Consider the following 18,883-nt stretch of genomic DNA (forward strand, 5'->3'; position numbering starts at 1 on the left):
AAAGAAATATTTAACACATCCAGAAGTCCTAGCTCAACTAGCAAAATGCCGAAATTGTTAGGCCGGATGTCATGACCGGGGTTCGAACCCCGGTACATCCACTTGTGTGTGTGAGTTTATAATGGCTTTGCCATTTCGTCTATCTACCAAAAAAAAATAAAAAAATATTTAACACCACAAAAAACAAAGGGTTAAATATGTTTTTAGTCCCTATAAATATGTCAACTTTTCGTTTTAGTCCCTCTAAAATTTTCCTTCAACTTTTAGTCCCTATAAAATTTTCAATTACTACTTTTGGTCCCTATTTTTAATTTAATTTTTGTATTTTTTAATAAAATTGTGCAGAAATGTGTCAAATATTCTAAAAACAATTCCTAAAAAAAATTAGATTTTTTTAACAAAACACAAATTAAATATGAATTTTTAACCATAAACAATATAAAAATTCATATTAAATTCATGTTTTGTTAAAATATTCTGAATTTTTTTTGGAGTGATTCTTATAATATTTTGAATTTTTCTGGAAAATTTTATTAAATAATATGAATTCTACATATGAGTTTACTTTAAAAGAGGGACCAAAAGTGAAGATTGAAAACTTTATAGGGACTAAAAGTTGAAGGAAAATTTTAGAGGGATTAAAACGAAAAGTTAACATATTTATAGGGACCAAAAACATATTTAACCCAAAAACAAATTAGCCTCTGATCATACTTGCTTCACAAATTTATAGCATTCCAACAATCTTTAGAGTGAGCACATCTGAAAAACATGTGCATCTTGTCCTCTACTGCATCATCATACATGTCATTTGGCAAGGGACTCCACTACGGTGAAGGTTGAATCTAATGAAAATACAAAAATCAGAGTAAATGATTATAGTGACCAACAAAACTATTGATAGAATTCAGGGGTGATTATAGTGACCAAGCCTCTCTCCAACTTCCATCAACTCTAGGAAATGATTGATGATCTGTGAGTGCAAGACATAATGTTGAGGCACCATAATCTTTTTGGATTGTTATCTTCTCCCATTTTAGCCAATTTATGCTTCTAGTCCCATTTCTGTTTGAACTTCAATTGATAGAATTCATCATCCTCTCAATCTTTCCAAAAGTAGTAGGGAGGAGAAAAACACTCATGTAGCATGAAGGAATAGCTTGAGCAACTGATTTAACTGACACTTCTTTACCTACTCTTGAAAGAGATTTTGAACTCCAATTCCAAATATTCTTCCAAATACACTCATTTAAGTAAAAATAGGCCCAGCTAATAACCTCAACAACCCCCAAAAATGATGCTTTTTAGTTTGATTATATTCATGGTGGTATATTCATATAGGAATTAAGACTCTTCTAAATACGTAATGTTGCTACTGTGCTTATTATTTTCTACTATAATAACTAGATTGGTAGTGTGAACATTGACTGTTTAAAAGGAAGTTAACGATTATATGATGAAATGATTATGGCAACGTTTTATCAATGTTAACTAATGTTTGTACTTTATATAGTGTTAAAATTGCAGGACTTCATTGTTAAAAGGATAAGCTTAATTAAACAATTCTGACTATTTTCATGTCCATTCAAGGTGGTGTATGAATCGCACCGCAAATTTCTTTAGGTGTAATAATTTCCATTGATTGATTGTGTGGTAAAAAGTAAATCTGAGAGACATAAACCGACTTAATTACATGCTATGTCTTAATAATCTAGGTCTAATTCATATTCCTTGTGACATACTCTACACAAAATGGAACCAATTTGTTACTGATTTTGAAAGACAACGTTGTAACACCGGTATTATGTTATTGCAAGTACATGACACTATATTGCATAATAATATAAACAACCAAATGAAAATCAAATTGTTAAAAGAGAAGAAAAACTGAGGGAGAAAGAATTTATGTACAGCACAAGGGGAATAATTTACACGAATGAAGACAAGTAACATTACAATTTCATGCTATGAATGCTGATTCCGGAAACTAACTGAAAACTCATGTGCAGCACCTTTTTATTGATTCAGTAGAACACCATCCAATCATCTTCATAAATACTTCTCATTAGATTTCTTCCCACGAAGTGACATTCAAACATATTTCTCAGATTGTGATCTAATCTGGATTGAACCTGGCATTAAAATTGAACCAAACATTCTCATTAGATAAACCGATAATTTACATTTCTTGTTGCAATTTTAAATAAAGTAACCGACATAACAGGTACAATCTTATGGATGGAATAGTTCGGTTTTCAGATTTAGATTTGTTGAAGTCAATAATTCCACACATTCACACAGTCAGCATGTTGGTGGTCACTGGCTTGAAATCTGACAATCCAAATTTCACAATCGGAATTTCAGTTTTTTTATAATCAAAATGTGCAGCAGAATTGGGACCATCTGATCTCGATCTAATGGCCACCAACGTGCTGACTGCATGGAATTGCTGACAACAACAAATCCAAATCCTAAGTTTCTAAGTTATTCTCCCACTGTTTATCCTCACGGGCAGCAAACGAAAATAGGAAAAACTACCTCCAAACTATTAAGAATGATTTAAAGGTCAATTGTTAGGGTGCAGACATTAAATACATCATGTATGTTAGAACATTATGACATTGTTTGGTTCATGCAGCAGACCCTACCTCCAAACTATTAAGAATGATTTCAAGGTCAATTGTTTGGGTGCAGACATTAAATACATCATGTATGTTAGAACATTATGACATTGTTTGGTTCATGCAGCAGACCCTACCCAGTGGGATAAGGCTTAATTGTTGTTGGGTCAAATGAATGTAGCAGCCATTATAAATACCAGAAATTGGTTTGGTATAAACTATAAGGTTATGTTTGGTAGACAGACTAAAATATGACAGAAACAAATACATTAGTGCTATTTTATATTTGGTGTACACTAAAAATCAATACTGGACTAAAACAAGCACAAGATTACAAAAAGAGAGGCTTTTTTTATTTTAATAAAAAAAATAGAACCAAATAAAACAAATTGTTTTGTTCCAAACACTACCTAAAGCTACCACCCCAGAAAATTAATAATATATACCATTGCCACATAGTGACACAAAATTTGCCAAACCAAAATGTATTTGCTCAGTAATCAACCAACAAATTTTCTGCAAAAGCCAGTATCAATCAATTTTTAACACAGTTGGTCTCAATGAATACCTGTTTAAACATGCTCTTATTCACAAGCAATCTTGGTATCAAAGCTGCTGAGGCAGATTGCAAATGCCTGAAACGCCGAAATAGGGTATCGGAAATCCATTGTAAACAAATCCTTCCCAACTTTCCCAAATTGCAGAATAATCTTATCGTGTTCCGGTCCAGCTGTTCCATTTTCTGCGGAAGCCACCAGCTGAAAGTTTTTAACCGAGGCAATTGTCACCCGTCCATGAAAGTTTAAGCACCAACACTGCAGCTGCTCATGCCACCTTGGAGCCTTGTTTTTCAACACAAGCATACCATCTTTTTTATCACCAACAAGAGGTCCGGATAGAGAGTTCTCTACCACACGATTTGATTTTGATCGGAAAAAAGGAAACAAGGGAAACATTTCTATGTTGTTTAGAGAAAACTCAGTTTGTGTAGGAGCTACGCCACCTGGTTCGATTGAAGAGGATGGAATGGAATCCATGACACAATGCATTCTCCTTGGCCCCCTGCTTGCAATATATAGATGGTGAGAATAGTGTAGTCAATATATGACGAGTGCGCAGTAAGCTAAATAAGTTTACGGGTAACGCTTTGGATAGACAACAGTATTGTCGAATAAAAAAAAAGTATGGATGCAAGTAAAAAAATATCAATGACAATTATAGTATAACAGCTATTTCTTTATTATGTAAGAGCTTACCTTCGATAATTGTCAATGTAAAAAGTTTTACGCTGTCAACAAATCACAACCCATCATCCCTGTGACTTTACCGATCGTTGTGATTAAAGTAAGGCATTTTTAATGATATGATGATTATGATTGGTTGACAGTGTAAAACATTTGTACACTGACAGTGCATATAAATTGAATTCATTATGTAATGTGCGTACACTATTGAGATATGCAAAGCTTACCTAGAGCCTAGCACATTTAATTCATATGAGATGTGAGCCACTGGATAGTTGCCTGTTGGGACCTTGGGTGAAACCTGCTTTAGATTCACCAGCCTAGTAGAACGACTTTTAGTAAATTTTGCTCCTGCATGAGGTGGCTGGCCGTCATAGATTGTGAACTTTGTTCCGAGGAAATTTGATCTTCAGGAAGAATAAAAAAAAAAAGGTATAAGTCGCCGCACTGATAAACAGCAACAGTGTAAAACAATAACGGTAATTATATCTTATTAGTTATCAGCTCACCTCAATTTCCCAACATAGTTGTTGCTTCCCCTGGACATATCATCTGCGTCTAGAGAGATGATATAATCTGTGCATGTAGGACGTCTACATTTGCGTGCAGCCAGAAGGAACTTCCCATCATCACCTAGCGCTGAATTAAAGAAGCAATGACCAAAAGGAAGGTTTAGATCTCAAAAAGGAAACAAATAAACTGAATTTTTTAATAGAAAGAAATCAACCAAAGATTAATTGTATACTCACAACTAGTTAAACTGAGAAACAAATAATATGTTTGAGTGGACCGGTTGCGCTTTATAAAGCATTGAAGGAGATTCTCCCTTGGACCAGGCTGCCAAAATTATTCGCCAATAGAAACATGTTAGGTAATGCCATAGTGCTGTAAAAAGATGTAATACTAAATTACCAAGGAATATAAAGACAAACACCATAGTCATATTCAATCATCATGCCCTTCCACAACATAGTCATATTCAATCATCATGCTCTTCCACAAACAAGGGAATCTTAAGGGCAATTCCATGTATAATATTCAACACCAAAGAGGCATCTTATGGAGCCCACTCAATTAGCCCAAAACAGTGACCTCTCCTACTTTTTGGTTAGGAAAGCTACAGATCAACAACAAAAGAATATGGAAGTAATTGAGAATATTATGGAAAACACAAACACGGACACTAGACATGACAAAGACACTGACACGTCGACACCGGTAATAATTTGAGAATATGGAATAATTGAATGTAACATGTGTCGGTGTCATGACGTTGTCGGACACCGGACACACCTTCAATATGAAGTGTCAGTGTTAACAGCCCGTACTCAACCAAAACATCATTATATCCTAGCCAAACCAGTAGATGATATTTGATGCAAGATAGACTAAGAGTCTAAATTATAACAGTCATAATAACCAGATACAAAACCTGGTCATTTCAATGCCTTTTAAGGAAATTACACTGCAATTTCCCATGTAAAGTTTCACGAAAGTTGAAAAACTTAATATCACAATTTAGTGGTCCCAACCTCTCAGATAATATAGAACATAAAATTATGTGGATATAATGGAGCACAAAATATCTAGAATTAGGCCAAAACCCTACATTATCCATTAATAACATTGACCAACCAAAATAACAATCTTCCACATTTGAGAAAAAGAACATTTAGAAAGAGTAATCATTTTTTTTTCTGCACAAGATCTTATTGACCAACCAAAATACAATTCCACATTGAGAAAAAGAACATTTAGAAAGATTAAGCATTTTCTTTTGTGCGCAAGATAGTAGAAAAATAACAGACCCAAAGGGTAAATGTAAACATATAAAAAGGAACAGATTATCAGTAACACAAACAAATTATAAGTTGCTTAATAGAGTTACAAATTGGAAGACAATAAAAATCAAAATGATATAGTTTAACTCCAATGACTCCATAACCTTCACAGCTACCATGACATGACTGCATCATCAAAACATACATATATATTTTCTTTTGTTGTTATAAAACAATGTTAAAAAACTTCAAATAAGTCACAACAACACCAAGATAAACATAAATTTTGGTCTAAATTTTCATAAAATTAATACCAAATAAGTATAACAAAGAAACAAGGTAGTGTAAGAAAACTTTATTGCCCTCATCCAAACAAATTAATCATGCTAAATTTGAAATTCAGAACCCAATTAAGCTCAATGCATCAAACAAAATCTTCCCATAAAAAACAACCAAATCCACTACAAAATTTCAATTTAAAAAAATACCTTGTTTGACAAAATCTTCCCATTATAAACAACCAAATCCAACACATTTTGGTTCTTTACACAATATCCACTTTACACAATATCCAAACAATATTTTTCATACAAATCACTTCAAAGCATCCAAACATAAATCACTTCAACTCATTTTTAACCAAAATCAATGCTACAAAATCAATTCAATCAAAAATTAATGCTACATAAATAAATAAAATTTGATTTTGACTACAACCCATATGAGGAAAGAGATAGAAAATGAGAATGGAGAAAGAAAAAACCTGTTTAACAGAAATGGGGAAAGTGATCATAGCAGAAATTTCAGGTTTTTTAACAATCTCTTTAGTGATAACTCTCCAACTCCTACACACTCCAGCACAAGCAACAACGTTCTTCCTCGGCGGCCACGTGTCCTCCGACGCCTCAATTCGGAGAAGAACCTCCCGGAGAAGCTCTTGTGGCATGTTAGCCCAACAACTCTGCCGTAAACTGTCACCAACCGCCACTTTCTCTTCCTTCTCCGCCGCCACCACCACCCTTTGAGATCTTGATCTCATGTCTTCTATTATGTTGCGGATTATAGCCATACCCAGATCGCCAATTTCGATTTCAGTTCCACCAAAAGATGAAAAATTTCACCTTTAAAAGAGAAGAGAGAGAGAGAGAGAGAGAGAGAGAAAGAGAGAGTGAAGATGTAAAAGTGTTGCGTTGATTGAGGGAAAATTGATTTTGATAGAATTTTGGATTATTTTTTCCTTGTGGGGGAATGAGAAAAATTGATTTTTTGAAGAAGAAAAGGGAAGATTGTGATGAAAAAAAAGGGGAATTGAGGTATGAGTAGTGTGTGTTTGATGATTTGTTTGAGAGAGGAAAAGGGTGAGAAGGTGAAATGCGTTGTGGTATGATTGTGTGTGAAGAAGAGGTCGGTTACTTTGTTGTGAGTGTAAGAGAGAGAGTCACACATGAGATAAGAAGAGTTGGAAGAGACAAAGAAGGTAAAGGTAGGTACATGATGGTTGGTTGTTTCAAGATGGTGGAGGAGAGCACATAGGATCTCAAAGTGGTAAGTAAGTAACTTCTGCAATAATTTTTGGATCTCAAGTGGTAAGTTAGACCATCCCAACTCAGTATCAATTTTTTATACAACACCTCAATTTTAAGTGAGATTCACACCTTTTAATATAAAAAAAAAATTAAAATGTAATGATTTATAAATATTCATTTAATTGTCAAAATATCAAAATTGTTAAGTCGGATGTCATAATCGGAATTCAAACTCCGGTACCTCCACTTATGTGTGGGAGTTTATAATGGCTTTGTTATTTTATCTATCTATCAAAAAAAAATAATTAACGGATCTCATTTAAAAAATGTCTGTGAGATGATGTGTTAGAAGGATAGAGTGCTTGTTAAAGCATATCTCCAATAGAAAGTCTTTTATTTTGTAAGGATCTCGTCATATTAAGGACCTCATTAGAGGAAGAAAAAAATTAATACATACTCTTTTTATTTTTAATTATAAACAAAATTGATTTTTTAGGTTGATTCAATTATATTAGGATAGTTTAAATCACAAAGATTTTTGCTTATATGTTAGGATAGTTTGGATACAAAGATTTTTGCGTGTGTAGATAATATAGATATAGATACCACTTTTAATGACTGATTTTATTCTAAGTTAACTTTTTTCTTTAAGTAGATTTTATTCTATGTTAACTTAGAAGCTAGATATCTTAGCTTTTTAGGGACAATCAATGTTGGGACTAGAATCAAGTTTGAGGCCGGAAGCAAGAGCAATAAAGTTATGGTCAAATGATATTTAAGTTAAATTATATCGAAATTCATTAAAGTTATTTAATTGTAATAAATTGATTTTTTTTAAGTTTTTCATACCACTTACATCTTTTAAGTTATACATGTTTGTCTTTTAAGTATTTTTTGTAACATTTAGGTCATTTAAGTTATTTAATTGTAAACTTTAAGCCTCTAATAACTTACATTTTTAAGATCTAAAAATATCCCTAATTGTTGTGGTTAAATTTTAAATGACCTAATTGATATAGAAAAACTTTTTTTTTTTTTGAGCAACGATACAGAAAAACTTAAAACCAACTTATTACAATTAATTAACATGAAAGACCTAAGTGATATAAAAAAAACTTAAAAACCAATTTATTTTAATTAAATAACTTAAAAACCTCGTATGTAATTTAGTTTAATTTTTACTAACCCAAAAGTGACCGTAAAAGGGAAGTAAAAATTATATTTTGAGACAAAATTATAAATTTTAACTTCAAGTGATAGTAAATTTTAATCTAGAATTCTCAAACATATATCAAAATAATATTAATTCTTGAGAAACACTTTTGCTTCTCTCAAAAGTTAATTCAAACATGCACTAAATTGAGCCTTTACTTAAATAACTGTCATGCATATGAGCATATCTCTTTCATAGTTTTTATTTAGCTATGCTCTTTAATAGTTTCTGAAATACATGGTTCTCACTAATTATGTGAAACCTAAATCACATGTGATACACAAGTGAAACTATTCATAAAAAAATGTACAATAGTGAAACTCAGATTACTGATCACGTTGAAACCAACCAACGTGAGGAAATAAAATGAGCATCCCACAACACTACATCACAATGTTGACTTCTATGATCTTAATATTAAATTTTTAAACTTGATCACAAAAGTTACTTTAAAAAAAAAAATTATAAAATAAAAAATAGAATACGAATAAAAATATTAACTTAACTTTTCAATGGTAACGGTAGCAAATCTTGAAGATTATAATCTAATAAAAATATTAATTTAAGGTATGGTTTATTCCTTTCTCGTGTGAATTTGATCCAAAATCTTTCACACTCACAAGTGGTCATCATCATTGGTAACTTCTTTTACAAGAAAATCAACACCCCCCACAAATTTTCAGATTCAGCTATGTTGTGCTTTGAAATTTCTTACATTCACATAGTATAGATATTGGTGTGATTGTTCAATAAAAATCGAACAGATCAGATTCTAATTCATAGATTGAATAGTTTAGATATTGGTGTGATTGTTCAATAAAGATGGAACAGTTCAGATTCTAATTCATATTTTAAGATCTAAATTTATAATGATTAGTTCGGTTGATCTCGACACTTCTGATGTTTCAAAAGCGTGATTAATGTATAGTTCCTAACAACATTGATCTAAATTCTGCATTTTCACAACTTGCCCTTTTAATACTTTTGCGTGGGAACAATTGAGTGATATGATGAAAAAAATCTCAAATTGGATTCTCTTTTTCTTTATGATGATAAATTCTCAAGTTGGATTCTCTTGCCAACATAGGCATTGTGGTTGTAAGAGGAAGATGCAACCACTCATATTTAAAATATGAGTTGTTCAATCCCGTCTAATAATCAATGTTATTAGTTCAGATTTCTTATAACATCCCTTAACTGCATTCTGCTAAATATGTTTTACCTGAGAATCCATAAATTCCTTCCGAGTCCAAAATATTGCAAGTATAGCTTTGGAATATAAAAGACTTGGTTTATATTTAGGGGGTATAATTAAATTTCTAATAATATGAAGTAGTTGTCAATAGTACATCGATCTTAGAAGGTTAAAAACTTATTTTTTCAATACAACACTTAGTATGTTTTAATTTTTTTTTTTTTGGAATCTTAACTTGTGCTATAAGTTAATTGCCCTGTGAATTATTTTAGTGCTTGAACTATTAACTAACCGGTTGCTCAAGTACTGATGAATTTCAGTTCTCACTAGTTCAAGCAATCATGACAAAATTTTACTTAATTACCTACCGACTAAACTTGGAATTATGCCTAAAAGTAGACCATTAGTTTAATCTTAGCGTATCATTATCTCTCCAATTTAATAGATAAAGTTTAAAATATAATAAATAATCTTGAAAGTATATAAAGATAGATAAAGTTTAAAATATAATAAATAATCGTGAAAGTAAATAAAATATGTTAATTAATTTAGTTTCTATCTACTATTAAAGTGTTTTTTGGGAGGGAAACTACTATTAAAATGTTATTGATTAAATTGACAAATTTTCGTATACTTTAAAGGCTAAATTGATCAGGTTTATTATTTTCAGGATTGTTTAGTATTTTTTGTACATTACATACTAAATTGAAGAGAAGTTGATAACTTTTTTCTCAAGGAAGAGAAGTTGATAACTTATGTACCCAAAAAGAAAAAAGAACTTGACAACTTAAAAAGTAAATTGATGGTTTATTAACAAGGGTTTGTCTAACATGATAGAAAAACTCATTAGCAAAATGCTAGCAAAGCAAGTGGCTTCTTCCTCCCCAACTATTTGAAGCTTAATGTGGATGGTTCTTTTATTAGGTTAAAGGTCTCTCAGCTTGTGTTGGTCTTATTAGAGACTGTATATAAGCAATTTAGTTTGGGGTTTCTTTTGCAGCATTGATCATTCCACCTCGGTTATGGCAGAGCTTAGGGGTAATGATCCATGACTTTCGTTCTTAATTTCTCTTTATACAAAAAGAAAACATCACTTTTAATTTTTACTTAGTTTTTTTAAAAGAAAAAATATAGCAACACCTAACTTGAATTCCTAATGCCAAAATAATTTATAATAATTATTATAAGTCACTCATTAGCAAGTCATCATTGCAACATTCTATTTTTAATTAGACTATTTCCCTTTATATATATATATATATATATGAGCCGTAAACGATTGGTTAGAGTATAATCCAAAAGAGTAATGATAATTGTACAATCATTTGTTGACAACTTTTGTGACAATCTTCTTTCTCTCTCTTCTTATTGGTCAAAAATAGTAGAGAGAGAAAAAGGAAGAGAGAAAGTAAGAAGATAATGTGAATATGAAAGAGAAAGTTGTTCAAAAGTTGTCACAAAATGATTTTACAAATATCATCTTTCAATCCAAAACCAATGGCCTTAAAACCAATAGGTGTGGATTTGATCAAAATTTAGTGCATTAGAAGAACTAAACTCGTGTCTCTATCCAAAATGGGTTGGATAAGATTAGATTAGTGACACTATTCTTAGGCTTCCTACCACACAACTTTGCGGTAGGTAATGGTTATCGTATCCCCACCATACTAATATAAATTAATGTGCAAAAATTATGGCTTTAAGTGCATTTTAAGGGCCTATTCTATCAACCACTTTGATTAATTTGCGACCCAATTTTGCTTTATACATGCTCAATTTTGACTTTATTGATGTCAATCATTCCTATACCATTTTAATTAGATTTAAGTTGTTTCTTTAATTTCCATCAAGACCAACTATATTATTTTAGAAATAAACTTATAGCATTTCATTAATTAAGATGTGTTCAATACAATTTAGTATATTAACCAAAATCTAAAAACTAGTTGTGTAACGTCCTAGTTGTTATTTATTTTATTTTGAATTATTTGGAGTCTCATATATGATTTTATATGATTTTTGGTGATTTATGTGGTGTGTGCATTTTAATATATGGTTTAATAAAATAATAATTAAAATTAGTGGGAATTATTATTATTTTAGAAATTAGGGAGTTAATTAGGATTTAATAGAATTAAGGGGAGTTTAATGAAATAAAAGGGGAGTTATAGTTTGGGAGTTAGGAAAAGAAAAGGTCAGAAGCAGTTTTACGTGAAACAAGTTTTGGGAGAGAAAACCAAGAACAAGGGGAGAGAAGAACAAGTAGAACCAAGATCAACCGTGTGTCGTGCGATTTTCTGAACTAAGGTAAGGGTGAGATTTACTTTCAATAGTATAGATTGTAATTCTGATTTTGATTTAACATGTTTCTGGTAGAAATTGAGAAATTTGGGATTAGGTTTTGATTATTGGTTTTTGAATGAAAAAGTGTAGAAACCATAGAATTGAATGGTGAAAAGAGTTGTTAATCAGGTAGGTTAGTGATGGGTTAACGTTTTAATGATAGGGTAATCATACGGTGATGTTTATGGATGATTTTGGAGAGTTTAGGGTTGAGAATTGAAGCCAAGGAGGCTCCCATGGTAGAAAATCGCAGAAAATCTGTGATTTCAGCATGTCTGATACTGTCGAAATCATGAGGCGATTCTAGAAATCATGAGGCGATTTTGACAGAAAAATCTGTAATTTTAGTATGTCTGATACTGTCGAAATCATGAGGCGATTCTAGAAATCATGAGGCGATTTTGACAGAAAAATCTGTAATTTTAGTATGTCTGATGCTGTCGAAATCATGAGGCGATTCTGGTGATCATGAGGCGATTTTGACAGAAAATGTGTAATTTTAGTATGACTGATGTTGTCTTACCATAAACCCTAAAATGCAATTTTCTTCACTCCAAATGCTTCCAAACTTCTTCCTAAGTGTAGGGACTTTATCCTAAACGTATAGAGATGTTTTTAGGAAAGATATAACGTTGTATAAGGGTCTAATGAGTTCATGAGTGGTCCTTGGGGTAGGGATGGAAGTTGTCTATAAGGGTATAGCCTCTCAATGTATCTAAGCTAATATAATTGATGTTGTTGATTACTAATATCCTTGAGTTGTTGAATCCTGTTTGAACGTTTTGAATGGAGCTTGATGTATGAGCATGATTAAGATAAATTGTGCATTTTTCTGGATTGTTGGATTGATTAATGATGAACTATTGATGACTGTGTTGTATGTTTACATTCATTAAATCATACATATGTGGAGTTATGGAGAGTTGAGTCATATACATATATATATGCATTTGTTGAGTTGTATGTAGATATACACAGGTTGGGTAGTTGCATAACATCAAAGTGGGAGAGCTTCGGCTCTGGAACGCCTTGTCGTTCAAAGTGGTGGAACACTGGTTGTTCAAAAGCGGTGTTGAGCGGTGAGGACTTAGGTCCTGATGAGAATGTTTTAACCATTCGACAGCGGTGTGGGTCACGGCCCTGATTATGGTACCACATGCATATTTGCATTTATTGAGGAATCTAGGGTGTTGTCTTAGCGGTGTTGTCATGTCATTTGCATGAGTCGGTGTTGTTGGTTGTAGTTGCCATATTGACGATGATGATGTTGTTTGATGAAGTATATATTTATACCTATATGATGATGATTGATTTGATGATGATGATGTTGTTTTATGAAGTATATATACATATGCATATAAGATGAAGAACTGATTATATTTAGGGTGTTAGATTCAATTGACGAATTTTAATATCTATATCTTATTGTTGTGAATCTCACCCCTTCTGCTTGAAAATGTTGCCCTTCCTATGGGTAACTTGCAGGTGATCCTGAGTAGTTGGTGGTGGCTCAAGTGTCTAGGGCTCTGATACATTTGGGATGGGTTTACCTTATTTATGTTTCATTCCTTATGTATCATATTTTGAAACTTGTTGTTGTAGCCCTTTTTAGTGGTTGAATTTATGTTGTTGAGGCTTTTATGCCAAGGATTATCAGGGAGAATTAAACAGTTAATGTTGTTGCTCTTAATGCAAATATTCCGCCGCAGATTATTGAGGTTTAATTAAATAGTTTTATATTTCTATTTAAGAAAAATTTGAAAATGTAGTGTGACATGCCCGTTTGGGATTTACTCTGATGTATGTTTAATTATTTAATTACTTTTGGGTAACGGGGTGTTACAAGTTGTCTTATCTAACTCACAAACTACATCATTTGTTTGTCTCCGCACAAGCCTCACACTAGAGTTTTTATAAAAAGTACTAAATAGAGAGAGCTTTACAATTTTGAATAATACTTCCAAACCCTGTCGTGCCATGCTTAGAGGATAAGAAATTATCAACAACTCTCTTCGCATCAAGCTTGAAATCAACAGGTCCAAGATGAAGCTTATGAACTTATTCTAATGTCGGTAACAGTCCAAGAACTTCTTCCACATGAAAATCATAAGGCGAACTATACCATCCAATTTTAGCCAACACAAAGGAGCATATTTCATGTTCTAAAAATAAAAAAGTAGCATATTTCAGAGTTTTACAATTTTGAATAATACTTTCAAACCTTGTCGTGCCATGCTTAGAGGATAAGAAATTATCAACAACTCTCTTCACATCAAGCTTGAAATCAACAGGTCCAAGATGGAGCTTATAAACTTATTCTAATGCCGGTAACAGTCTAAGAACTTCTTCCACATAAAAATCATAAGGCTGACTATACCATCCAATTTTAGCCAACACAAAGGAGCATATTTCATCTCTTATGCACATTCCTACTCCCACCGTGTTTAAATGCATGGAAAAATATACATCAATGTTGCATTTGAAACGACCTTCCCCCCCGTTTCTTCCACCTAGAATTTTCAAGAGGCTTATGCAAACTGGGTGTGGGGGGTTGGGGTTCAAGATGCTCCACAAAATGCAACGAAATAAGTTCGTGTCATCAGCATTTTACCTTGGAACTAGGATGGTATGGTAACAGTATATTGTTTAAGCTATATTTCACTATGATCAAATTAGGTTAAAATGTACACGGTTCTAACAAAATTAGGGAGTCTCAATCTCATTATCTATATAGTGAGATTAATTTTTAAGAAGACTCGTATGCATTTTACTCGATCAATCTTAAAGAGAGTTTTTAGAACACTTGTTAATTTTTCTTTTTTAAAATAGTTGCTAACACTTAAGGTGTTACGGAGAATGAAGAGTTCATTGGCCTATGAGAAATGATATTTATACAACTAATTTTTAACAACTTTTTAACAATTTTCTCTCTCATATTCATATTATCTTCTTATTCTTGCTTTACCTTTTCTCACTCTCTATTGATTTTGACCAATCAAAATAAAGAAAAACCAAGTTGTCATTGAAGTTGTTCATAAAGAGTTGTACAAATATCACTACTCTTAGCCTATATAACATTGAATAAAAATTTATTCTTAATCAACTTGCTCATATTTGAAGAGAAATGATAAGTGGACACAAAAATATGGACACAAATACGACACTGTATTTACTGTTCACAATAAACTATTTTTTTATTTCTATTTTCTTTTTTCCCTCTTTCTCGTTCAAAAGATATATCTCTCCTCTGCAACTTCAATCTCCAGCTACCGTGTATCAGCTGTCGACTACACAGTCCTTTGCAACTCCTATGTCTCACTTAACCTCCGGTAAACTGCAACAATGGTGATGGATGACCGTGACAGGTGAGGTGAGGACGACGATGGTTTTGAGGATCGACGACTATGGTGGTGAGGACGGCGTAACGGCGAGAACAACGGTGGTGAGGATGTCGTAACGGCGAGAACAACAGTGGTGAAGAAGACGGAAGGTGTGGTGGTAAGATGGTGGTGACTGACGAGGACTATGGTGGTGGTGAGGACTAAGGTGGTGGTTGTTGGCTAGGATGAAGGATGGTGGCGAGGACGGAGCTGTTGAGATAGAGGATGAATGCAGGGAAAGAGGAAGAGGAGTCTGGAAGAAAAAGAAGAAAGACGGAATAGAAAAGGGAATAAGGGAGCTGAAAAGACAATGTTATCCTTGCACTTTTGTGGTAATTATAAAATTGTCATTGGTGTTGTATTTGTGTCAAAATTTGTGTGTTTGTTTATCATTACTCATATTTGAATAAGCGATGTCCTCTTACAACATGGGTAACTATTTATTTTTTTAGGTCAAGTAGCCTAATGGCGAGAGATCACACATTATAAATATGAATAAGTGAGAAGTTCGGGGTTTGAACATCAGCCCTTGGGTATATTATGTAATATTCATACAAACTGATTTAAGCTCACATGGACACATTAGTAGCTATAGTAAATTGAAAATATATAAAAACATATGCTCCAAATTAGGCTTGATGGTTTGCTGATACAAGAGGGAAGTTCGGTAAAAGCAACAGGAAGAATTGCTCAGATACCAGTAAGTGAGGGTTATTTGGGTCGTGTTGTAAATGCCCTAGCTAAACCTATTGATGGTAGAGGAGAAATTTCATCTTTGAAATCTCGGTTAATCGAATCTCCCGCTCCTGGTATTATTTCCAGACGTTCTATGTATGAGCCTCTTCAAACGGGACTTATTGCTATTGATTCTATGATCCCTATAGGGTGTGGCCAGCGAGAATTAATTATTGGAGACAGACAAACAAGTAAAACAGTAGTAGCAACAGATACAATTCTCAATCAAAAGGGACAAAATGTAATATGTGTTTATGTAGCTATTGGTCAAAATGCATCTTCTGTGACTCAAGTGGTAACTATTTTACAAGAAAGAGGGGCAATGGAGTACACTATTATAGTGGTTGAAACAACAAATTATCTAGCTACATTACAATACCTCGCTCCTTATACAGGTGCAGCTCTGGCTGAATATTTTATGTACCGTGAACGTCACACTTTAATCATTTATGGGATCATTCTTTTTGTGTATATCGAATCTCTCTACCTTTTTTGACAATAACTTAATCTCGTTAAGACTTCTACAGTGTCAGGACTATGAGTTTTTACTTTTGAGGAGTATGAGTTTTTATAAAAGTTGTATTAAAAATTGTGTATTTAATTTATTCAAAAAATTGAAAAATATTTTTTCAACGTAAATTTTTATTTTTGATTTTTAATTAACATATTCTATTAGCAAGACACAAGAAAACAAAATCTTGACTCAATCATATAGGAGAAAGAACTTATTCGGATACCTTAATTTAAGTTTTGAAATTTGGAATTTAACGCATCCTTACAAAACCAGCTTATAAGATGAAGAGTGTCTTTTTTTTATAAACTTTTATTAAGAGTCATATCTAATCGGTGTGAGACTAAATTCACCTCCACAAAGCAAACCAACACGAGGCAACTAGGGGATAGATTGCAATTAAGTTGGGATTCCCAACAATGACTATTGTCTTGTCAATATATCCATTTCTAGTATAAAGATGTTTCATCTCTTTGCAATGCATGTTGTATGGGTAAGCCTCACAAATTACACTCATCTGTTTACGCTCACCCATTGGAACTTGTTTTCAGGGATCTTTAGTATCCATCACCTACTATTTTTTCTCTTGGTTATAATTACTACATTACTTTTGTTATGCATGATTAATATGTTATAAAGTTTTAATTTTATTTATAAATATTTAACTCAACTTATCTGCGACATGTATGACTATTTGCCATGTATACTCAAATGTGCCAAATCAACGAGAAATCAATCAAAATAACTTTTTAAAAATTAAAATATCTTCTCTAAAAAAATTAGGGTTAACAGTATTTTTCACCCTATAATATATGTCCTTTTCGATTTTCACCCCTATAAAATTTTTGGTTTGATTTGCACCCTCGTAAAAAAAAAATCTTCCAGAAAACACCCTAATAGGCCATTTTCAGAATTTTTTTTAAGAAATTTTGGTTTTGAATGGCCTATTAAGGGAGTTTTCTGGAAAATAAAATTTTTACGAGGGTGCAAATCAAACAAAAAATAACATATATTACAGGGGTGAAAAACACTATTAACCCAAAAATTATATATCTTGCAGGGGATATATTTTTTTACAAGATTAAAATCCAAACTCTTAATATTTACAAGGAAGAATCAAAAAATTTCTCTCTCGTCAAAAAGCCCAATTCGGAAAGTATATCTATCTTCAACACACAACTCACCAAAAAATAAATCTTTCAATTCTTTAGAGTGTGTTTGGATGAGGAAATATTTTGTGGGAATTCAATTACTTTGATGTGAAACCCATTGTTTGGATAATAATTTGAAGAATTTTCAAAATGATGGAAATTTATGAAGTATTTTGTTCAAGTTAAATTTAAAGAATTTCAAATGACACCTGAAAGTTAAGAATTTCAAAATTCTTCATTGTTATAAATTTTCAAATTTTGCAATTTGGTCCTCAAATTTTCCAAAATTTTCAATTTAACCCCTCAATTTTTTGAAATTTTCAAATTGACCCCTAAATTCATTTTTCAAATTTGGCCCAAAAAAATAAATTTGCCCAAAAATGATGACAATAATTTTTTTTATTACTTCATCCAAACAATAACATTTAAGAATGAAAACAATTGAATTGAATTCCCTAGAATTCTAAATTCTTCAAAATTTCTCAATTACCCCATCCAAACAAGCTCTTAGGGTTTGGGAATAACAATAACAATGGCTGTGAATCTAACACAAGGTGCGATAGAGAGAATAGGCTTGGATGACAATTTATCTGAGTTTAAGCCTATGCTGCAAGTTATCGACTGCGGATCCTGCCTCGACAATAGTGTCTTGTTTATAACAATAACCAGTGGCGGACCCAGAAAAAAATGTCAGGGTGGGCCACTAAAATTAACTATTGAAAAACTGTTTAAAGTCTCGCAAATTAGACCTATAATTGAATTATTTAAATTTTTCGGGTGGGCCACTACACCAATTTGCGGGAATTTGGATCAACCAAAACCTAAAACCGACATAAAATTGTATAAAATATCGCAAAATAGACCTATAATTGAATTATTTAAATTTTCGGGTGGATCACTACACCACTTTGCAGAAATTTGGATCAATCAAAACATAAAACCAACACAAAATTGCATAAAATCTCAATAAATAGACCTATAATCGTTGATTTTTAAATTTTTCCGGGTGGGCCGTGGCCCACCCCAGCCCATGAAGGGCTCCGCCACTGACAATAACAATGATGACTATAGTCCTGTTTATTATTATTGTGTAGCCTCATTATTATTGTGTAGTGAGCAGCACAGGCTCACTACACAGGTAAATAATCATTTGATCAACTATAGTCATAATTTAGATGACAAT

The 18,883-nt window shown here is 32.5% G+C and overlaps 2 protein-coding genes across 2 annotated transcripts; one reads left to right on the top strand and one right to left on the bottom strand.

The window, feature by feature from the left end:
• Window positions 1-1,741: 1,741 nt before the first annotated feature.
• Window positions 1,742-7,234, bottom strand: LOC11438329 (tubby-like F-box protein 3). Its single transcript, XM_003593958.4, has 6 exons — window positions 6,410-7,234; window positions 4,615-4,702; window positions 4,375-4,504; window positions 4,093-4,272; window positions 3,190-3,683; window positions 1,742-2,132 (listed from the first exon to the last, which is right to left on the bottom strand). Exons 1-5 carry the CDS (start codon window positions 6,713-6,715, stop codon window positions 3,206-3,208), a joined length of 1,182 nt encoding a protein of 393 aa, XP_003594006.1. The 5' UTR covers window positions 6,716-7,234; the 3' UTR covers window positions 1,742-2,132; window positions 3,190-3,205.
• An 8,688-nt stretch (window positions 7,235-15,922) lies between these two features.
• On the top strand, window positions 15,923-16,534 carry LOC120578285 (ATP synthase subunit alpha, chloroplastic). The gene has a single exon (XM_039830940.1). The coding sequence runs from the start codon at window positions 15,923-15,925 to the stop codon at window positions 16,532-16,534; it is 612 nt and encodes a 203-aa protein (XP_039686874.1).
• The last annotated feature ends 2,349 nt before the right edge of the window (window positions 16,535-18,883 follow it).

Source organism: Medicago truncatula, chromosome 2 (genome assembly GCF_003473485.1).
Source record: "Medicago truncatula cultivar Jemalong A17 chromosome 2, MtrunA17r5.0-ANR, whole genome shotgun sequence".
In the NCBI taxonomy this organism is placed as follows: domain Eukaryota; kingdom Viridiplantae; phylum Streptophyta; class Magnoliopsida; order Fabales; family Fabaceae; genus Medicago; species Medicago truncatula.